General features: G+C 23.5%; 1 protein-coding gene and 1 pseudogene across 32 annotated transcripts in view; both read left to right on the top strand.

Moving 5' to 3' along the window:
- The window catches only part of LOC132951710 (longitudinals lacking protein-like), a 208,869-nt gene that overhangs the window by 119,520 nt on the left and 63,587 nt on the right, over window positions 1-25,762 (top strand). Inside the window, exons 5-6 of one of the 32 annotated variants that reach the window (XM_061023602.1) lie at window positions 11,544-11,749; window positions 15,149-16,669. The exons of 26 other annotated variants lie outside the window; for them this stretch is intronic. In XM_061023602.1, coding sequence (XP_060879585.1) covers window positions 11,544-11,749; window positions 15,149-15,298 — 356 coding nt within the window. In that variant the 3' untranslated portion in view covers window positions 15,299-16,669. Of the gene's footprint in view, window positions 1-3,700; window positions 3,910-7,465; window positions 7,571-8,726; window positions 8,930-11,543; window positions 11,750-15,148; window positions 16,670-18,692; window positions 18,947-21,592; window positions 21,850-25,762 lie in introns of those variants that run through there. 5 more of the 32 variants (XM_061023605.1, XM_061023617.1, XM_061023618.1 and 2 more) reach the window with 5 other exon arrangements.
- The window catches only part of LOC132951720 (uncharacterized), a 124,808-nt pseudogene that overhangs the window by 75,020 nt on the left and 24,026 nt on the right, over window positions 1-25,762 (top strand).

Raw genomic sequence — 25,762 nt, 5'->3', positions numbered from 1 at the left:
TAGTTAAATCAATGCTTCATTTTTGTAGTTTATTTAACATACAAAACCATAAAATATGTAAAACAATAATAATATTATTTGATTCAGAAGAACATTAATCAAATTTGTGTCCAAGTCAGCATTAAATTGGATAAATAGAAAAAAATATGCGATTTCATAAACATCCGAGCCCTATTTATGAACAAAACATGGTAGATAAGGCAATAATTAGGTGAAGTAACAATGTATGCTTTTTGTGGAACATTATTGTGTCACTTTTATGACAGATTTTGATATAGTAAAAATGTAAATGCAGTACACTATATTTTATATATGTCTACGCATGTTAACAGAGTTTGGTTTTAGTTAATATTTTTACTTTTTATGTTTCTATATTTCTTTTAGACCTGATATTTCGCCCTTTCTGATACCATAAATACTCATTATTGAAATGCCTTTCTTGACATAAAGGTAGAATAAATATTTTTTGTATTTGAATTATAAATTATGAACACTTAAACATAATTTAAGATAAAGTTTATTTTGTATTTTAAAAGACTGTTAAAAGCTTTATTTTAGTTTGAATTACTTATAATTTATTTGGCTTTTACTTTTCAAATGTTAATTATTAGAGTTTTTTATCGTTACATACATACGCTTGTCTTTGTAAAACAATTTTTTTCTGATTCATTACATACCTTAGTTATTAGTGGTTAGCGTATAGAACAAGTTATACAAATAAATAAATAACTACATATTTTTGTGTTTATAGGTACTATTTGTGATTGCTATACTTGCCCTCAATGTGGTAAAGTTTACAAATATCAAAGTAGTCTGAGCTTGCACTTGAAATTTAGGTGTGGCGTTGAACCAAAATTTAAATGTCAAGATTGTATGAAAAGATTTGCTTTAAAACATCATTGGAGAAGACATATGATTTCTGTACATAATATTTTGTCATAAAAATTTCAAGTTTGTTTTTTTATAACGAGACCTAAGTTATTATATTAGCTAAATATTTTACACACCTGACTGAACATCGTAGTTTATTTTTCATCAATTGTTGTATGTAATATTTTATTTTATTTTATTGAAAGAAGTATTTTCAAAAGTAAGGAGTGAAATTGAATCATAAACAACTGTTATCAAATCAGTAATCATTTTAAAATCAGGGACTCCAAACTTCATTGGAACCCTTAATAGACATTTTAATACCAAAACCAAAATACAAACTGATATTTTATAGGTTAAGGTTTTTCAGTTTTTATTGCTTCTTTTTAGTTCAAATAAGTGAACACTATACTCAGTAGGATTACTAACCTTATGTATATTTTTTAATTCAGTATGTATAACATGAAACTACTAGACTATAAATGTCTTTAACTTGCAATTTTTAACTCATGATTATATGTGCATGCACAATACAACTTAATTAAAAATTTTTTATGATAACCACTATTTTTGTATCATATATGGGTAAACTTTTTTCAATTAATTTTGATTTTTTAACTGGTATTCAAAATTGATTAAATGAGAGAGCTATATCAATTTGGGCTTATGGTTTGTAGAAATATTTGAATAAAATGGTAAAAATGCAAGCGTGTACTACTAGATATAGTTAAAAATCAAAAAACCTTATACTACATTTTTTTTTTGCATATTGAGTTTTTGTTGCTAAATTATTATAGTATGTGTTTGTGTTATATAATTCCTCATTTTTTGGTCTAGAAATTTATATTATGCGAAATAACAATGTTAAAGCTTTCAACATTTGTTTAAAACAATTAATATTTTAACGGTTTATCCTATTTTATTTAATAGGTGTTAAATAAATGATTCATTGAATTGAATAAACATATTATAAATTATGTTGTTAACATAAACCAATATATTATTTTCATTTACCTACCTACCCAAAATTTATGTTGTATTACTACGTAATACATGATATTATTTTTATTTCAATATATTTTTTTTCTATCTATATTAGTATTAAACTTTAATTTGTAATATTTTAATTTTTGTTGTTCCAAAATATCTCTACTTTTAAGTATATATCAACATTTAATATATATATTGGCTTAAATTATTTTATATTTTATATCGTATAATAATCATAAAGTACATTACAATTTTTTAATATAACATAAAATAATATACATTTCAGATTATATGTTTAACGGGCTTGACTATATATGTAAAAAGTGTGGCAAGATGTATATGCATAGAGGGAGTCTTCAAAGACATTCAAAATTTGAATGTGGAATAACTCCAAAATTTGGCTGTGGCTTTTGTGGAAGGAAATTCTCTCAAAGATCTAACTTAAGCAGGCACATGGCTGATATACATAGGAATTCTTTCGAATAATTTAACAATAAGCATTTGGTATTTTGCATTATTTTCTATAAAAATGATCCCATAATATTGCATTATATGAATGTTAGTATTTGTTATATTGTATCTACAGGAATCCAGAGATGAAAATGATTTAATATTGCAAGTCAGTAACCAAAACACCATGTAAAATACATAAACCTCGGTTGTTAAACTTAACTTAGTTTTTATTATTTTATTTTATTTACCATCTTATTATTTGCCAAATATTATTTTTACATTAAATTAGAAATTAATAAACTTAAGACTAATAATTTTGTTAATAGGTTATTTTGAATTTATTGTTAAAAATATAAATGTTGTTAAATAACTTATTGTTTTGGATATATATTTACCTATTATTTTTGTTACATAATATAATGTTAGAACACCGAATAAAATATTCATTATATATTATAGATTACACATTTATTCTGATTTAAGATAAATTAAAAAAAAATTGAAATGACGAAAGTTGAAACAATTAAAGGTTCAATAATATTAACCGTTATCAAATGTAACATTCACAATGCATGAGATTAATTAATGGTTCCAAATACTTCCTAGTTTCAATAAAAATAATGTCAATTTTTTTCAAAAATATTTCAAACAAATAATCACATATTCATCATATTCAAGTTTAAAATTATTTCATGTATGTTTATAATAAACTGAAACACACAATATAAATATTCAGAAATAAAATATCAAAGTGTGTTGGTATTTTATAAAATGAGATATGAGTATTACAATTTAAAAATATCTGGAAGCAAATTTAAATATAAACAATAATTTATAAGTATAGAATAACCTTTCTAAAATAGAAAGCCAAGTGAATAAATAAGTATCCATGATTAACAATTGTTCTTGAATTAAACTTAAGCAAATAAAAGTTATCTTGTTATTATTTTACTGTACATTGGAAAGAAGTTGTGCTATAATATACCTATTACAACAGTACTTTGTATTAGTTATACAGTGCTTGTCCTCATACATAACATATTACCTATATGTATTTAATAAAAATAAATTACCTATTCAATATTTTAAATACAAAAACATTCATTAGACTTAATACAATTATATTGGTTGCTGCAGGGGTATTGCATGACATTTGTTTTTTTATGATGGAGTGAATATAACTGTTATAAATAATTTAAGTAGATTGATGCATTTTTCTATTTTCTGTTCTAAGAATATTTAAACAATTACTTTACTCTATTTTTGCTTAATATGATTTGCAATTTGCAAACGTATCTTAACATATTTATTTTTATTTTATTTATATGCACCTACATTAAATCATACACTTTAAAGATTTATTTTCAATAAATATTTTGTTTTTTAGTTTTTGTATTTGCCAACGAGTGCCCCAGATGCTTTAGAACTTATAAGCATAAAAGAAATCTACGCCAACATCTTAATTACGAATGCGGGGTTGATCCTAAATTTTCCTGCGATATTTGTAACAAAAAATTTGTCCATAAACAACATAAAAATAGACATATTATAACAATACATAAAATGTTACCAAATGTATAATATTGTTATTTATTCATATTTTTTTACTAAATTTAAAATTTTACTAATTTTATTTTATTAAAATGTAAAAAACAATAGTTTTTAAATTTATATAGTCATAAAGTTGATGATTTTTGTTAATACATGCAATAAATGTATCGGATGTTTAGTGAATTTCTTGCATAATTTTGTTTTCTTGCTGATAAATCATTCTATTATTCATCATCCGATTTCTCACAATTTAATGTAATATTAAACCTAAATATTAATTATTTTCCATTGACCCTTTGTAATAACATTAAATTTGTATTTTGTTAATTAAGTTATTAAAATGAAAGAATCATTTTTATTTAAAAAACAATGACAGGTTTCTTAATAGTTGTCCTGGTGATATTTATTTTAACATTTACGATGAATTGTTGTTAATATTAATACCTCAGCTATAGTTTAAAAGTTGTACCATCTAAAAAGGTATCCTTATATTGACAGGTTTTCCAGTTCACCTTAGCACTTATATTGTACACAGGTTTCTACAATCCATTTGAAAATCATTGTATCCATTTTGATCATACTAATTCATATAATAGTGACTTTAGTAATAATTAATATGTTTTTTTATATTTTTCTTTATTTTGTCTAATTTAATACCTACTTAAATATAATCAATTTAAGTTTGTATTACAATGCAGATTATTATTTTCAATATAGAATAGTTTTCAGTTCTTTATTTTTATAAATTATAATGGTCTTCAACTGCCATGATGGACTTGATGGGTTATATGGTAATCTATCTACAATAAAAAAGTAGAAGATAAGATGTGAATTGTACAAAATTAAATATTAATATAATACATATATAATATAAACATAATTGATTGTATTTAAGTTTGATGTTTTTTTTTATATTTTAAAATCCCTAATGTCTAATTAAATAAAAATAAATTATTATCTAGGTAATTTAATTAGTTTAATTTTTATTTACACGTCCACATCCACAACAAGCTTATACAATATTGTTATTTTTGTCTAATTTAATAATTAATATACTAGTTTGAAATAAGATTTCAAAAATAAGAATATATTTAAGACATTGATATTGTAAGTTTAAATATTGTAGTACTTTTATCTATAGTACCTATATAATTATTATAATAATTTAGATAAATAGATAATGTATCAATGTTTTATTTACATGACAATTTTTAAGAATTCCTAAAATATTATTTAAGAGGTTTTTTCACCACCTTGTTTAACTAGAAGATAGTTTTTTAATCATTTGATTTTTAGCATACTTAATAGATTCTAAGCAGTTGTATTGGTTTTAAAATGTGTTTTTTTTTTATGTTTGTCATCAATGGCGTGACCAAGGACTTAATTTAAGACACGTGCCTCAGTTTAAAGGGTGGAAGGTGTCCTGGAGATTAGGTGCATTTCATATATAATAAATATTTTATTAAGTACACACCAAGAATAAGCTTATCTTTCTCTGTTACCATTTATGTAAATACGTAATTACTTATATAAGTATTTAAAATCTCTAATATAAATTATTGTGCCTCATAAGTTAATGAAGTTCGCCACGCCACTATTTGTCATTACGTTAAAGAGCAGAAAATGTACTGTAATCTTCGACTTGCAGAAGTTCCTTACTTGCAAAAAAATGAAAATCTAAATACTTTCTAATTATTAGGAAAAATATTTTTTTTTTTTTTAGAAAAAGAGAAAAACTATACTTATATACTAATCACCATATTTTGAAAAATAAATGAATTAGTTTTTATTGTAAATTAGAAACCAAGAATTGAAATTTTTAAGTGTTAAAAATATTTTTATCTTGCCTCTTAGTAGTTTCTGAGCAATCTATTAACATTTGAAATTTTTGTTTTTTGTTTTTTCGTATAAAAAGTTGAAAATATAATACAAAGTTCCCATAATTTGTTCTTGAATTAAAAATAAAATCAAAAATACAGTCACAATTTGTTTTTATATAAGCTTTCGAACTGTTCAAATTTTGACAATTATGGATTTTTACGAAAAATAACAGTTTTTTTCTAAAATAATTTTTATTACATTTGTAATTCAAAAAATATTAATCATTGAAACTTCAAACTTTCAGATACTTCATATTTTTATTGTGTATACAGAGTGAAATTTAAAAATTATTTATACACATTTTAAACTATTTATAACAAATCTGTTCACACCACTCTATGGTATGTGGGCACTCAGTAATGACTAAGTTATATGTCGTGTTCTTTGTCTTCCTGTTAAGGTACCCTGTATTCAACAAAAGCATGTTCCCCATTTTTAAATTGTATTAATTAAATATAAAAATGTGTATTATCTTGTGTAATAAAATTGTATTACTGTACAACCTCGATAATCCAGTTATTTTCGGATTTAACTACTGACGGATTAGCTTTGATGTGGATTATTGAACAACGTAAAAATTGAGTTATTTTACGATAAAATACCATACTTACTTAAGAGGACGCTACACCCGCATGTGTTGTCTCCGTCTTACAAATGTACAACATAGCGAAAACAGTTCTGCGTGGGAAAGAATCGAGAAGGCTACAGTCAGAACTAAGAAACGAGATTTTCACCATATAAAAAGGAGAACTTTGGCTGTGCAACATTGTTTTTATTTTTTTGATATCATTTGTATGAAAAAAGTTTTTCAAGTTTAAAAAACACAAACAATAATGGTTTTTGAAACAGTAAGAACTTTTTTCTTATAAGTGATATCAAAAAAATAAAAACAATGTTGCATAGCCAAAGTTCTCCTAATATGTGGTGAAAATCTCGTTTCTTAGTTATGACTATAGCCTTTTCGGTTCTTTACTGCGCAAAATAGTTTTTTGCTATGTTGTACATTTGTAATACTGAGACAACACATGTGAGTATAGCGTCCTCTTAATTGATAAAAAAAATTACGTTCCAAACGGGCAAATACTTTTTTATTATTATGTTATCGTGTAAGTATCCAATAATGAAGTTTACAATAGATTAAAATCTACACAGTTATGAGTAATAGTTTAAAAAAAAACTAAAATAATAGTTTTTATGTTTGATAAATTTCCAGTGCAATAGGAACAAAAACATGATATGATAAAAGAGGGTAACATTGCCATGATAGTAAATTAATTTTTTATGTAAAACATTATAGTTGACAGTATCAAAAGCTTTATTAATATATGGAAATATAAGTGTAGTAATGTTTATTGTGTTCTTATTACCAAGTGACAAGATGATTATTTTCAGCCTAATTTTTTTATTGCTAATTAAAATAAAAAGCCAGATTACAGAACGTTTAAAATAATGGCTAGATGACTAAAATTTATTTCATGAAACTTATTGTGTTAATATATTTATTGTGTGATACATCACACACCTTAAGCTAACTTAAAATAATATAATATTTCAACGGTTTTTAATTTAATTCTATAATATTGAAAATAACACTCATTTACTTTCTCGCTTGGGCTTTAGAGCATAAATAAAATATTGTCATTTACTATGTAAAGACAATTCAATATATTAAAAATAGATACAAATTACTTTATTTTAACACTGTATTATTGTGTTACAGATAGATTTTATTGTCCAAATGGTTTTTGTAATCGTAGTTACAAAAATCAAAGAAGCTTACGCAGACATATCAAAGATGAATGTGGCGTTGATCCAAAGTTTAAATGTAAATATTGTAATAAATTTATGTTCAGGAAGACTACTTTACAAAAGCATCAAGTTAACTGTTCTGCTAAATATTGCGTTCTTAAAACATTTATTGCATATAAATAATTAAATTTGCATTGTTATAAAGAATTATACATTTTTAAGATGGTGATAAAATATTAATAATTTTAATTAAGAACTGATATATGTTGTTAATGTTTGTATTATTTAACCACTTTCAAATAATTAAAATATATATGCACCATGTAAAATAAAACTAGTTTACTACGTTTGAAAAGTGTTTTCTAGATGCATACAATTTTTATTTTTACTAATCTGGTGAAGGTGTAAAATATAACGTTAAAGTAGAATAAAACAAAAATACTGGATGATTAGCAACATTGGGTCATTGAATAGTTTGATGATTGATTAACTTATTATTTTAGTTGGTTCAATGGATTTGTACCTATATTTTTTCTGGTGATCTCATTATTTTGTAACTCAGACATTTATGTTTTTGTGTATTATTATGATCTAAAGGCCAAAGTCAAATGAGATGACAGAGTGAAACAGAAATTGTTTGTGTTAAAAACTGAGGTCGGCACTGAATTATTTAAAGTTAATCTAACCTATGAATTGGCTACTGGTGTGCCTCAGTTTTGTGGGAATACATCTCGGTACCTAATTGAGAGTGACACTATGATACTCTATAGTAATATGAATAAGAGTTAGTTAGATATTTTAAAAGGTACTTCATAATTGATAATTTAGTATAATCAGTGTATTATAGAATACATTATACTTGTTATTTTTAGATGAAAAATTGTACAACATTTGCATAAAATAATATCTGATGTCACTATTAACTATAATTTTTAAAAAAAATGAAGATTATACATTTTTGATTTAATATAGTTTCATTGACACTATATAAATTTATTTTTTAGAACTTACATTTTAAACAATGTTATTTACATGAAGTGTTTTATCTTTATTACTTAATAAATATATACATATAGGTGTAGTATTATGTACTTCTTTTAATTTAAAATTGTATACTAATAGTTTATATTAAATTATATTATGCATATTTTTTAACCTTGCTATATTATATATTACATAGAAATCAAAAAAAAAAATAAATGTTTAATAAGTGGTTTAAATATTATTTTTAGGGCAACCAAGATATTTTTGTCCAAATGCTGATTGTGGAAAAAATTACAAATACAAGCCTACATTAACTTATCATATCACTCATGAATGTGGAGTGCCACCAAAATATCATTGTTCTTTATGTTTTAAATCATTTCCCCGTTATTATACATATAAAAAACACATGGTGTTGATACATAAACAAGTTTAAATAAGTAAAAACAATATTTTGTGAAATTTGAGAAAAAAAGTTCAATATAATTTGGTTTTTAGTTTGTATAATGTTTAACTTGTTTACCTAATACAACCTATTTTTATGACATTCATATTAATAATTTGTTCCTACTCAACAGTGAAATTTAAAAGTCAATGTTCCAAGAATGTTAATTCTTGCTTATTGCAGTTAGCCAATTATAATGTACGTTATTGAGTGGCAACTTATTTGTGCAGGACATTTAATTATAATAGGCAAAAAATAGGAAAGCTACATTTTATAAACATGTCTAGTAAAATGTCTTAAATAATATCTTAAAAGATATTCATGAATCTGGCTGCACACGTTTAGCATATTTAGTTGAGATATCTCTAATAAATAATAACTAATAATATCAAGTTATATAAACTCAGTTAAGGTTAATATTCAATGTTTGTTATTGGATGTTTTGAGGAGTAATCAAAACAGTGGAGAGAGGATGTAGTCAACCCCACCTCCCAAATGTCATCCTTCATAAAAAAAAAAGAAAGTATTTCTACAAAATGTCTTTACTCTAGTATCAGTAATCTGTAATTTCAGGAAAATTATTATTTGCACAACCCACTCTAAAACAATTCCTAAGTGCGCTACTGGTTTGGTAATTAAAACTAATTTTTACAATTCAAAACAGATAAGCTCATTTTATTTAAACAATGTATTTATTACTTATGTATGTTATTTATAGAGGTTTTCGATTTACCGAGTGTTTGAATAATCAAGGAAAAACAAATTAATTTGAATTAAAGAGAGGTGAAAAATTGTATGTGTATATTACATTTATTTATTATGCACACATATTAAAGTTAAGATTAGGTAGATAAGGTATAACATTTATAAACTACGATAATATTTAACCACCGTCGTTATTAGTTTCATTACGAATATGTCAAATAGATTGTACATAATCTTTATATGAACTTACATATAATCACGTTTAAGGAAATTTGAATTATAGAGGTTTGTGGAAAAAAATTTGAATTATATAGTGTGTCCCACCCACAGACATTTTGAATTATCGAGGGGACCGGAATACAAGTATTTTCTTCTAATTATAGAGATTTTCTCAAGGGACTCAGTGTTTAGTTCGATTTATGGAGTTTTTCGAACTATTTAGGTTCGAATTATAGAGTGATTTTTGTATGAGGAATTTTTTTTTTTTAGATTAATCAACTATGTATTTAAGGTATTAAACATTTCAGTAGTTAATTACAAATTAACACAATTTATGTTAATAAGTAAAATTACATTTATTAGATACCTATATAAAATAATGTTTTTTTTTTTATATATTTATAGAATTAAATTATAAGTTTAGCAGACTATTAAAATTTTTTAATATTATATTTAGATTAATACAAGAGTGTGATATCAAAATGATACCTATTAATATTTTATTTTTTAAATGAATAATTTACATTTGTACTTACCTACCACAAGTACTATGTGATTCATAAAACGTGCTGACATATTTATGATACAGTTATAAAAATTCAATCATGAAACAAAGAAAGTATTTTTAATGAAATGGCTTGTAAATTTAATTATTATTTAACACTATTTTAGTATTTGATTATATGAAAGATAAGGGATTAAATTATTGAAAGATAGGAGCGGTTGTAATTGTATTTTCTGTAAATTTCTATATTTTTTTTTGAGAGTTGACAAAAATAAAAATTTGCAAAAAAATAATGTGTGTTCTTAAATTCTTATGCATACCAAAATTTTGAATAATTGAAAATGCGTGATTTAATATTTTTATATTAATCCAATTGTATCCTTAAATGTTTATCGTTTGATTGGAAAAAAAGCACCGATATGTTCATGGTAATTTGATGGTAATATCATCTTATCAGTTTGATACAAACAATTTGTTCTATTACTGTTGGTATGTTAAATATACTGTAAATTTTTTTTTTTTGAAACATATAATGTCAGATGGTGTTTTTATATTTATTTATATTTTTCTATATCAGATTAACTAAATTAATAGGTTTATTTAAAAATATTGATTTACAGGACCATTGACAACTTTTTTTCAAAAACACCACATAATGTTGTAGACATTTTTAAAATTGGTACGTCCTATCTTCGATTGGAAAACAGTATTAACTTTTAAGTTCCCGTGTTAGATCTATATTAGTTTTTAATACTTATTTTTTTTTTTTGAAAATGTCAATGTAAATTAACACTATAATATCAACTTGGTCTAGAGAAATGGTGAGGGATACATTTCTTAAACTTTTTTAGAATACTGCAATTATTATTACCTATTCATATACTGAGTAGTATTATAAATGTTATTCTATTAATATGTGAGAGATGGCGTTTGACAAATTATAGTTATTTATTCACGTATATTATCATGTAGTTAAATTGTTTTAATACAAAATAAATTGATGAATATTCATAGATATTTTGACTGAAAAAATTAAATAAATCCCCTTATTTAAATTTATATATTCAAATTTAGGTGATGGATTTTTGAATTTGCTTTTTTATGAGTATTTATTATTTATTTTAATTTTATTTAATGGATACAAATGGTACAATAAAATTTACTAATAAAACTGTTAATTTATTTTTATAGGATTCTTCTCTACAGCTCATGTTAAATCCATAAATGGTCGATATTATTGCTTGAATAAATGTGGACGGCATTATAAAAACAAAAGAGACATGGGATATCATTTTAGACATGAATGTGGAATGCCACTACAATATCAATGTAATTATTGTGAAATGAAATATATAAACAAATCAAAATTAAAACAACATTCCGCACGAAAACACAACGTAATATATCCTGATTAATATTTTAGATTTACAAATATTTAAAAAAATGTCATTAAAATTATGCAAAAATTAGAATGTAATTAATAATTATTTTTTGTGTGGCATGCTTTTTGAGATACACTATCTGGGTAAATATTATTTACTTGTACAATCTTGTCAAATTTAGAGCATTTTATAAGTAATTTAAATTTGATTTTTCGATGTTGACATTTATTGGTAGGCTGTGTATTGTACAATTTTACAGTGATCTTCAATAATATAGTAATTTCTAAGGCAGTAGTTGATCCAGAAATGATTAAGGGGAAGAGGGAGATTTTTAAAATTATGGAGCAACACAAATGTTTTACAAAGATGTGGGAATCTATTCTCCCCCCCCCCCCCAAAAAAAAAAAAAAAAAATATATTACATACCAGGCTCATTTCAACAATATTCAAAATGTTTGATGACCCCATCACCCAATCACTCACTTGTTGTATCTACTAATCACCATTGCACTACCTTAATCAAATTTCCTACTAAAATCAGTTATATTTTTCTTACCTATGCTTAGTGAACATTTAGTGTTTAACATTTTATATGTATTTAAATTATATAGGTACTAACTTTATTAATACTCTTAAATATAATAGTAGATATATGTTATAAATGATTTTTTTCTTGGCTATGTTTAAGAAAATTATTTTTTATGTTAAATAAGTAAAATATTAACGATGTACATTTTAAAACACCAATAATTAGTTTGAATAATAATTTTTCAAATCAAATCAATGAATTTCCTATTATATGTTATATCAACATAATTTATTATATCCAATAATCAAGTGGTTCCAGTAATGTAATTTTACCATCTGGTCAAATGTTATCATTTTTTCAAATAAACTCACAATTATATTTATTTTAAATGCATCATTTAAGTACAAAATATTATCAACTTCATCTGCACACAGTATATTTTAACCTTTTTTAGAATGAAATTTTACTATTGTTAATATAAAGTAATGTAGTATATGTCTATTATATATCACATACCATTTTTATTATTTAACCTACTAGCTAAACATGTGTAAATGTTAAATTTAATTATTTAGTAGCTATCTAAGTACTAAGGTAATATTGAGATAATATGAAATATTTTATATACCATACCGTACATACAAAAACTGTTTTATTCTTAACTCAAATTGAATTTTACTGTTGGTTTGTAAAAATTATTATGTGTTGGTGTTGTCATTAGACTTAAATATATTACTCATACTAAATTCCTAATTGTGATAACTAATTTAAAAATAAAATATTACATGGTAAAATAATTAATTTGAAGTTTGCATAACATAACTTTAATATATTATTAATAATAAATTGCAAAAGTAAAAACCTTTTTTCATTATTTTAAAAATTATAATTAAGAAAATTAATATTTTCAATCCATTATTGTCATTTATAAGTTTTACAGTATTATTTTAGTATTTTATATACTATAAGTAGTTACAAAATTTGATTTTCAAATATGTTGGACAACATTGTACTTAATATAGAATACTAAAAATTTGGGTAGTTCAAAATTTTAATTTCAAAGTGTTAATGTAATGTATGAGCAAGTTTAAACCATTCATAAAATAATATTATTGTTATGAACTTATTTTGTATAGTTTTTATTTTTAATGTCATAATTAACATTATTACTTTTAGTCGTATGGTGCTATTACTTTTATCAGATCACTAAGAGAATTTGAGACAAAATCATATCAGCCTGTCATTGTTTCTTGTCTTTATATGAAAAAATGAAATGTCTTTTATTTCATATTTTATTTTTGACCGATTAGTATTATATATAAGCTTTTGCTTACCAATATTATCTTCATTAATTTATATTTTAAATATCTAAATTTGGAAGAAAGAAAAGAAAGTACATTTAACTGTATTAAAAAATATGTTTTAAAAGACTTCATTAGTAAAAATAAGTAATTATTATTGTACATTTTATACTAATGAATAATTAATGAAATTATGAAAATAAATAATTTTTTTCTGAATAGATAATCTTAAGACCTTGATTTTAAAACAAAAATATGTGTGATTTAAGTACTATTAAACCCACACCTGTGCGTACAATTCGGTCGCACGGTACCTTTCTTATTCTGAATAGAGTAAAGATATTATTTTTGTATTTTCTATATATATTGTTTGTGTTCTTAATATGACAAAAAAAAATCTGATTACGAATAAAAACATTTTTTCAGGAAAATGTAATGTATTATTTTAAACAAATATTTAAATCTGTATTTTGTTGTAATAACATGTTTTCATTACTTTTTAAATTTTTAGCAGAGCAAATTGGTTTTACAACCGTATAAAATACAATTAAATTGTATAAAATATATTAAAAAATATTTAAATATCTCTGTACACGAAACTAATATAAATTATATTTTCTGTACATATTTTACATTTATATTTTATCACTATAGATATCTGTAATAAGTACGATCAACTAGTGGCATGCTAAAATATGATTAAAATAATTTGCTTCTTATTCAAATTAGATGTGTGAACACTTTGCTATAATAGAAGTCTACTGCTATCGAATCAATAGGATATAAATTGGGGCTTATATGTTATTATTTTCATAGCAATATTATTATTATTTTATTTTAATTGACTCATTAACTGCCTTAAATGCTCCATGCTAACATGTCAGGAATTGCCATTTCCCCATAACATAAAATATCACTAATTTTTCAATGTAAAATGCCACTTAACAAGTCAAATAAAATAAAATAATCATAATATTGCTATGAAAATAATAACATTTAAGCCCCAATTTATCCCTCCCCACTACCCATGCATGGAGGAGTTTAGCAGGCAGCTAGTACAGAAATTATTATTAATAATTAGCAACATCTATGATTGGTAAACAAACTGACAAAAAAATCAGCTCACATCATATTATATTATGTTTATATTTTTTTGCACATACATCATCATATAATTTTTTAAATTTTATGATTACCATATGAAAAATAAATGTTATAGACAATTTCACGCCTACTTTCAACATTGTTATTTTTTATATTTTTTTGCAAAATGATTTGCATTAAAATGTATTATAGTTATATATCACTAGCTTGTGCTGGATATTCAAAACAAGACAAATGTCCAAATTCCAGTTCTATATCCTTTTTGTATTTTTTTTTTATTAAATAATACTATGTTTTAAGTTTAATATATAATATAATATATTTTGCTAACTAATCCGCTCATATTATGCTTATTGAATTATTAATGCTTCAATATTATTTGAATTATATTATTCACAATGTTTTGTAAATTTAAACTAACATTTTACGTTATCCAAGTGTAAATTATAATATTTATTAAATAGATGAATTATTTTTCAGGAATGGTATGGTTTGTGTGTGAAAATGGTTGTGGCAAGAAGTACAAACATCGTACAAATTTATTACGACATAAGAAAAATGAATGCGGTGTTGAGCCACAATTTAAATGTTCCTTTTGTTCAAAAGCCTATACTCAGAATGCTAGTTTGAAATTTCATGTACTGAGACAGCATACTACTGGCCAAATATCTGGACGCATAGAAAATTGAAGCTTAATTTTTGACGAATAATGAAACATAATATTAATTGTGGTATTTGGTATACAATTATTTATTTTCATTTTATAATTACAATTAATTTGGTACTCATTTTTTTCTGTCTTATCTAATTTGGGTAGTTTATAATGTTTAAATGTGTATAGTATATTTACTAGTAGACTATTATAGTATAATATTGTGTGGCAAGGGTGGGATGTGAGCTATTTCAGTTGCGGGCGACGAGTGCAGCATTAGCCGCACTCGAAGGCTGCATTTTTCCCAAGACTGAAATTGCCTTCCCGCACTGTATTTGATGTGTTCATTAAATATGTAAAGTTTTGTTCAAATAGCAGATGCTATAAAGTCTTAATTTAATTGTATATAATTTCCTGAATGAGTTTTAAATGGTTTTGTTTGTTAATATATATTTGAACTGTTTATAGAAGTTCAATAAAAGTCAATTGAAAAGTAATTGATTTTGTAAATTGTTTCTCATAATTTTATAATATTTAATACATTTAACATCAGCCATAATTAACAATAATAGTTTTTGCTTATTTCATCAATGCAATTCAACATATTAAAATATTTTATTTATTTTCAAACTAAAAAAAATAATCTTAGGATATTTTTTATTGTTTAGCATAACTATTGTTGATTTATAATTGTAATTTTATTAAATCAGGGTTGATATGTATTATACTTAAATATACAGTTTGTATATTAATTTATGTATTATATGTTTATATTGAATATTCTCTATGTATCCCTAATACTTAATATATTATGTATAATATTTAAATTAATTTTTTGATTTTTTATTTTATACCAAGCATACATGATACATAATAAGTTTTTTTGTTGGATAAGTTTAATATTGTTTTTTAAAAGTTTTGATTGGTTGCATAAAACCATAACAAGTTATTATGTAATTGGATCGTTAAGAATTTAGAAGTATTGTACCAAGTTTAAATTTATCATTGATCTCTTTATTTATTAGTCACCATTTACTATTAAACAGATAAAATTTGATTTAATACATTTTAAGGTTTGTTTAACTTATGTGTTAATCATAAACTAAGATATAGAGAATACCATAGTTGATAAAATTATAACTTTTCCTTATACATAATAATATATACAGTGGTTTTTTGGAATACATTGAAATTAAAGTTACACTAGTGAGTTTTAACATATGTTTTAGTAAATAGTGGTAGTGCTATAGTTGTTTAGACAAGTGTAAAACCTTAGATTCTTACATAGATAATTCCCACTGTAAATCTATATGTTGATACTTTTAAATAAATACCCTATTTGCACTCAATTGTCTCTTATGTCTTAGTTTTTGCCACAAATATATAATAAATGAGCTCTTATTGATTTGATACCATTTATAGACCAAATGTATTATTGATATAATAAATAATATATACATTTTATGAATATTTATAAGATCAATTCATAGGTATTATTAGTACTTAAGTACTGTAGTACTGTAGTACTTATGTCTGTATAATTTAAATTACCATAAATTATTGTGGTAAGGTTGGTACTTCTAACTTTAATGTTTACGCTTGATATTGTTTACCAATTTTGTAAGTAATATAATATTATGCATACAGTAGGTACTAATTAATATTATCTAAGTAAATATTGGTTAAAAAAACATTGATTTTATGTTTTTTTTTATAGAAATGTATGTAATAACTAATATTATTGATCTAAAATATTATTGATGTCAATACTAAAACATTTGATGAACAATATCAACAATTTATACACTATAAATTGATTTTTGAGAACTTAATAAAAGTGTTTTTAGTTTTCAGGAAGGATCAGCATATATTTCTTAGTATAGCCTGTGCTATGTTAAATTTAACTAATTTTTGCAAATTATTAAAATATTTACATTACTCTATCTTACTGTAAAATGGTATGAATAGATTTATGGCATAAATACCTATGTAGATATAAAATGTGTCAAATTATTTTAAATATTTCATTTTAATGAAAATAATTATTTCCATATGCCGGAAAGTTTCAAGTCTTTACGATTAATTTTTTATCAATACAATATCTAAAATCGATATTTTTTGTTTAAGTATCTAGTTTTGTCAAAATTAGAATGTTAAACAATTATAAAAAATGTTGACTATATTTTCAATATTTTTTAATTATGTTAAAAACAGCTAATAACAAGCGTTGCATTACATTTTTTAAGTTTAAGACGAATGGGGTCAGTCTTGTTATACACCTCCACGAGGATTCTCTCTCTCCTTCATAATTATTTTACCTGTTATTTTTGTGTCATTCTCTATTTTGTTTATCCATGATCTTTGGTTTTCTTCGCCCATCCTTTTCTTCTACATTATTCTGCACAGCCACTCTCATTATTTCTAATTAATTAAAGGTTACTGAATTTATATTATTAGTAAGAAGGTTTTGAAAGTTACAAAGAACTAAGAAAACCTACTGGTACTGGATTAATAATGCTTTTAATAATATATAAACACAGTCAAGGGCAGGAAGTGAGATATTTCAGTTGTGAACGACATGATTCACAGTCGAGGGCCACATTAGGTACTTGCCTAATTAAAATATTTGGCAATACTTTTATTTTAAATGTATTATTCTAAATTATACTTTATGATTTATGATATTAACTATTATTAGGAACTTGTCATTATATTATATTACACTGTTTTGAAGTATTAAACAAATTGGTCTGAGTCGAATACTTATTTTGTAACTAATTTATATTGTTATATATGATTATAGGTAATCGAGCACATGATTACAGAATGGAATTATTTGACTGTGCATTTATGTGGTAGAAGTTGTAAATATAAAACAGATTTAGTCACTCATTTTAAATTGGAGTGAGGAACAAAAACCCAACTTAAAATGTCCACATTGTGACAAAACTAATTTTCAAGAATCAAATTTAAGATTACTCATAACTCATTAGTAATATTTACAGTATCATTGTAAGTCACTTATAAACCAAGTAAAATGTTTTTGGTATTAATTAAATTGTATAATATGTGTAATATGTACATAATTAATAAATATGATATTATTTATAAATTAAAATAAATACCAACTTAAAATGTTATGCAAGTGTTCTACCTTTCTCTTCCTAATACAAATCAAATATAACAAATAAAAAGTTAAAGAGTTTGATGCATATTTTATTACAGTTCTGTTGTATCGAGTTAATTCAAATAGTATTTTTTCTAATATAGAGTAGTTAAGAGTAGTTTGCTAAAGCTAATTCGAATATTTCGAAAGTTATAACTTATAATTAATGATATAAAATATATTTTATTTTTTATTTTTATTTACAGATATTTGGCTTAACCAAATTGTTGAAATTGAAGTGAAAAAACGATTGATTGCTGAACGACATCATTGTCCGAATTGCAAGCAAAGCTATAAATACAAAGGAGGCCTTCGCAGACATCTTGACTTTGAATGTGGTAAAAAGCCACAGTTCTTATGTCCAGAATGTCCAAAAGAATTTTCTAGAAAAGATAAACTCCTTAGACATAGAAAGAATGTTCACAGGGCAAAGGGTATTTTTTGAAAATTGGTGACTTCAATATATGTATATCTAATTGTCAAATACAGTAGAACCTCAATTATTTGTCTCACAAATAACCGTCAGATTTTTTTTTTTTTTTTAATCGACTTATAACTTATAAACAACAATTGTACATATTATGTGTATTGTAGTAAATCAATGTATAATAAATATTAATTATGTATATTTTATAACTAAAACATAATAAATAATGTGTATGTATTTACTAATGTTTAAAAAAGATTCACTCTCTCGCTTAACCATATTTTTGATTATCCATCAAGGCTCTAGTCCTGTGACTGGCGGTTAACCAAGGTTCAATTGTGTATAGTTGTGAATTGTCTTGTATTCTTCTAACTACTGACTCGACATTGACAAACTTAATATTAATGAATCAGACTTGATGCTATAATCTATATATGATCCCATTTACATGAAAATTTAGTGGTAAAATAAGAATAGAATAAGCCAAATTATATTTTGATATTATTACTTATTTTTTTTTTATAAATTATTAGACCCACTTCATTGTTTATAAGAATCTGTTTGGTATTTAAATGTGTAACATTAATTTTGAGAAAAACCCAGTAGTACAGATATTATTATTATAATTTCAGTTATATGTATAATATATTTTATAGATTTGTCATTTATCACTGAATTGTAAATGTTTTCACCCTTTTTGATAATCAAATGCTTCTAAACATTTAGTTTTCAGTGAATTTGTTGAAACTGTAAACATTATTTTATACTTTTTAAACAATTTCTTCGATTTTTAATTGAAATTTTTAATTGATATTTTAACCAACTTATTAATTAAAATTTGTAAATAAGTTCACATTATAACTATCAAACCAATTTTATCAAATCATAGCTAATACGAGTCTTTTTAATATTTTCAATACATTTCATAGAAACTACCTATCTATAATCATATATCCTGTTATAATAGTCATTTTATGAAATTTTGTATTTAACATTTTAAAATAAATCCTGAACATTGATACTGCACATTGTAATGCAATTCTCAATTAACATGGACCATAAAAATGTTGATAAACATTAGTGTTATAAATAAAACAAATAAAACATTGTTTAAAAAAAAACTTTAGTGGACCAACATTTTTATTTTTAGGGAGTGCTAAAGTTTCTGTACTAATAATGGATTAATGTTTTAATATAGGTACTAATTACTAACATATGTAGAGGCAATTTATTGTTTATTACTCTTATAATTTATGTTTTACCATACTAATTGATTATAAAAGATTAGAATAAACTAATTTACACATTGATGATATTTTTTTGGAATTTCAGTTGTTAAGACAATTAATTAAAAACCTATTTTTTAATTTTATGATTAATTTAGATTATTTTGATTAATTTTTATAAAATATGCTCTTCATCTTGATTTCAATCTATTCTTTCTTCACTCTTTCTCATTGCTTACTTCTTTTAAAATTACAATATATGAATGATAACCTTGTAGGGCCTGATTAAAGAGATTGTGTATCCGCCCCGAGCGCAAGAATTTTAAAGAGTGCATATACATTTACACTATTACTTTTATTAAGTTTTATACTATTATAAATTACAGGAATAAACAAAAAATATTTATTTTGTACTAGAATAATATAATTTTTAGAAGTTATACAAGATACAATAATCATTTATATCAGCGGTTCTCAACATTTTTATATGTTCCACGTTCCATCTACACAGTTTGAACATTTTCATGTACCATTTGACCAAATAACATTTTTGTTTATCAAAAATATAAACAATATTTTACAAAACATGAAAAAAAAATGAAAAAAATGAAATAATATGTATAGTTATTATGTACATCTTATAAATTATAAACCAAATAATAATTAATGTGAATAATGATCCATTCCATCAAACTTACAAGCTTTTCGCGTACCACTGGTTGAGAAATCCTGGTTTATATTATATATTAATTAGTACCTATATATTGTAAATTCAACTATTATTACAAGAATTAGATATTATCACTGATAATTAATACAACAATTGTCTCTCTATTCAATTTCTGAGATTATGTTTATAATTATCTGAAGAATGTTTTACTTATGTGGGGTATGTTATTTTAATAGACGTAAGTTTAGAACTGTTTATAATCTATTTAACTAGTTATGTTCATTTTAAAACACTTTAAAAACTGATTTAATATAAAGAAGAACAATAACTAAGTCAAAATGTCATGTCTGAACAAGTTTATTTTTTGGTGGGGAGAAGGGCAGTTTAAAAAATTGGTTAACAACTGACCAAAATTTCTAGGCACAAAAGAATATGGTGATGGGTGGTGTCTTGATATTTAAACCATAATTATATGATTTACCATAATCTTAATTCTACTATAGAAATGAGTATTTCACAAACATTTACTAAATAATGTAAATTAAACACAAACATGTTTGTTTCAATATTTCTAATGGATAAAACTATATTATACTGATAGTTAAGACTACATTATTAACAATATATTAATTAAAATGCTAAATTTTGATGGAATTAATGATAATATCTATAAATGTGTTAATTGAATTTTTTTGTATCAATTTATAATGTAAACAGCCAAAAAAGTTGTTTTATTTTAAATGTATCTATTTTACAATGTTACTGAAGAATCAATATTTTCAGATTCAACACACACTGATAATTTGGAAAACAGTCGTCATCCGTGTCCCAATGGATGTGGTCGTCATTATAAAAGAAAAAAATACATGACTTACCATTTGAAATTTGAATGTGGTGTTTTTCCTCAATTTAAATGTCCATATTGCAGCAAGCTGTCTAATCGGAAGTCTAGTCTAAAAATACATGTTTTATGTGTTCATAAAGTTTTATTGGACAACAATATGGTTATGTATTCAAATACTTAATTATGATGATGTACTATGAAAACCTTCAAATTAATATTTTATTTTATTATACAAACTAACTGTATACCTGTACAATTTTTGTAAATTGAATGAAAGTAAATAATTATTTTAAAATGAAAATAATGGTTCTACTTATACTAAGAAGTGGTTTTTATTTATTTAGTAGATGTGTATTAAATAGGTACATCATAGGTATATGCAAAAAAAAATATATATATGAATTAATTTGGCTATATAATAGCTTGACATGTCTAGTAATCCTGCTCTTCTTACTATGAGGTAACCAACATTATTAGTGGTATTTTTAATAATCCAACATGGCTATGGTCCCATATGTGTCGGGTTAAGAAGATTGCAGTTGTATTTAGATTAAAAGAATAATTATTAATCATAAATATTTTCAGTAGTCAAAAATATTAAATAAATTATGCTTTGATTACCAAAAAGTTACCCATATTATGTAAGCTAATAGCACTACAAACATAATGTTAAATAAAAATGTATATTTTCTTTTTTATCAACCCCGCAATACAATTATCTTGTCTACCACCTCTACTGCAGTACATTACTATATTCTAACCTCCTTATTAAGTTTGTCATTTGATATAGATATACAACATACTTAATAAAAATTTTTTTCTCCTTCATTAACTCTCACATTTTTTTTCTAAATACTTGTCTTTTTGCTCAAGCTTTTTTACTTACTTATTAGTTAATACTATTGAATGATTTTAAAGAATATTATCTATTTATACAATAGCTTATTTGGTATTATTATTAATTTATGATTGATAAATTAAATTGTGTACCAAATACTATTAAGCAAATATTTCAACCAAGAAACCAAAATTGATCTCTAAGCACCAATATCAAAACCTTACTTTAAACTCTTAGAACATTACTTTAATAAATTCTTATATTTTCAAAAGAACAAAAAGTCATTACATGATATTTTTTTGATTAATGTGTTTTATTGGAACATAATTTGTTGTGAAATACCAAAAAAAATTACCTACATGATTTTTTTTTACTTATAATGGTACATATATAATGGCAATAGCCAACGCTAATCACAATTTTAGTATGATTCGTTTTATCTAGTTAATAATGATGTGTTAAATTTTTATTGTAATAAGTTTATTATAATAATTTAGTTTTAAATTTTTTAGAATTTTCGTCGAATGGATCAGAAAATAGACTTGTATGTCCAAGAAATTGCGGTAGAAGCTATAAACGAAAATATCATTTAAATACACATTTGAAATATGAATGTGGTGTAGATCCTAAATTCAAATGCCCATATTGTAGTAGATCGTCCCATCAAAAGTCTAATCTTAAGACACATATTTTAAGTGTACATAAAGTTATGTACAATGATGCTATGTTCTAATTATAGTTATCAATTATACCAAAAACAAAATAATTGATCCAAACAATATTATATCATATGGTGAATGTGCTCAAAACTATATATTTATATAGGTTATGATATTTATTCATGGATGTACCTATATGTCAATACCTAATGTGTGTACATATAAATTATAAGTAATATAAATAAAAATATTTACAACTATTTATGAAGGCTACAGTTATATATTTTTCATTTTAATTTAAATCTACCGTACATATAAGTAAATTATAATAAAGTTAAATGAAATGTTTTATATACCATAATATATAAGAGAGAAATTAATTTATATTAATCTTATCTTATTTAATATAATATGTGTATTATTAATTTGTATTCCGGTGTTCATCATTGCTTTTCTTATAATATCTTTATTTTAAACAAAATTAATTCTTATCGATTCCATTGAATTAAATAGTTAGTGAATTATAATAATACATTATGTTGTACTAAAAAAAATATCTTAATAATTTATTTTTATGTATATTATGCAAGTATGTAAAATTGTTAAAACGTATTAAAGATTCATATCAAAGCAATGAATTGATTTTAAAATGATGTGTTTTTTTTTCGATTATGGTTTTCTGTAAGTGTACATAATTTATAGTAGTTGCTTTCATTTCCTATTTCAATATCTTTTTTGGTAGGAAAGTGAATCTACTTTTAAGACGTCAAATTTAAAATGTCCACTTTTCATAATTGGGAAAAACCAAAAATAGGTGAAAACTGGAATTTTAAGCAAAGACAGTTTTTGACATAGGTAATAGATTATATTACTTTGTTGTAATTAAAAATCTAATAGTCGTAAATACTTTAAATGATCACTAAATGATATATTAACATTTCTTGCACATTGTATAGTTTTCTAAATATTTTAACTCTATTTGAGCTATTTATAGCTATTTATAGTTTTTTTCAATAACTGTCAAAACAAATTTTTCGCAAAAAAAACATAAAAATTTAATTCAAGGGTCCTTGTAAGTTGTTATTAATAAAATTATTGGATATAAAAAAGTTAGGTATGATACAACAAATATTTGTTAACAACAATAATAATATGTAATATAAATATAAAGGTAGTATTATAATAATTAAATATTAATAATAAAATAAATGCAATGTTTTCGGAAAAAAATAATTGAACTTACATTATAACGATTTGTAAAATAAATTATCATAGTAGCAATTTATATATTGCTATAAATATGTCATAAAGTATACTAAATAATATAGGATGATAGATGCTCTCAGAATCGTGTTTTGTATACAATGATTTATTATTGAATTTAAACTTAAACATACACATTACAGTGACATACTCAATGACGAGGTACACTTGACTCCTGATGTACAACAGAGTGGTTGCTTTTTATTTTAATAAACTGAATAATTTATCAATAAAAATGTATTATTTTTCTTAATTGAAGTTGTCTGCTATTTAGTTTTTTAAAAAAGTTTTCTGTGCTTTTTCTTTTAGGATTATTACCTATTGTTTGCTTTATGTTAACTTTAATGTGTTTTTTTAGAGTTGTATAAAGCTATAACATACTAACTATTCATTTGGTTAGCTTAAACATTGTACTAATGTAATTTATATGAAATCAAGACCCATCTTGTTGAAACGCAAGAAAAAAAAAATTATATTTAATACGGTTTACCTATTAGAACATTATAATATTTAATAATCATACTTTTTTAATATCATACTAATTATGTAAAATATAATTAAAAATATATTGACCACATATTTATATTATGCTGAATTTTCAATAATTATCCTGTAATCTTGAATTTCGTCTTATTTTTTTATTATAATTATATTATAGTATATTATTTATAAATTAATTAATTGAGTACTCAATTTTATTAGGACTTTCAATGAGTGGACCAGCAAGTAGACTTGTATGCCCGAGAAACTGCGGTAAATCGTATGCATGGAAAACAAACTTACATAAACATTTAACATTTGAATGTGGTATTCGTCCTCAATTCAAATGTCCATATTGCACTAAAGTGTGTAATAGAAAATCTAATTTAAAAACACATGTTTTGTGTGTACATAAAGTTTTATTCGACAAAAATATTCCAGTGATTTCAAATACTTAATTAAGATGATGTACATTGAAAACCTACAAATTAATACCTATACTATGTTATTATAAAAAGACAATTATATGCTGTATAAATTATTGTAAATAATATATAGGTAATTGATTATTTTAAAATAAAAATAAATGCTCTACATATACTAAGACTTGTTTTTTATTTAACCAGCTAATTGTACATATACTAACCATGTATATACCATTAATACACATACCTATTATATACCAAACTATTTCAAATATCATATGACCGGGTTGAGTTGTCATTAAAAAAAATCAAAATGTTTAAAAAAAAGTTGTCTGTAGTCAATTAAACAATAGTATTTTCATAAAAAGACTGTTTATTAATTAACATTATTTTCAAAACATTTAACTAGAATAGTGGTTTTTATATTGTAATTTACAAATATTC

The sequence above is a fragment of the Metopolophium dirhodum genome, chromosome 9 (genome assembly GCF_019925205.1).
Source record: "Metopolophium dirhodum isolate CAU chromosome 9, ASM1992520v1, whole genome shotgun sequence".
Taxonomy (NCBI): domain Eukaryota; kingdom Metazoa; phylum Arthropoda; class Insecta; order Hemiptera; family Aphididae; genus Metopolophium; species Metopolophium dirhodum.
The sequence above is the reverse complement of the archived record's forward strand: the minus strand, read 5'-3'. Positions and strand labels throughout refer to the sequence as shown.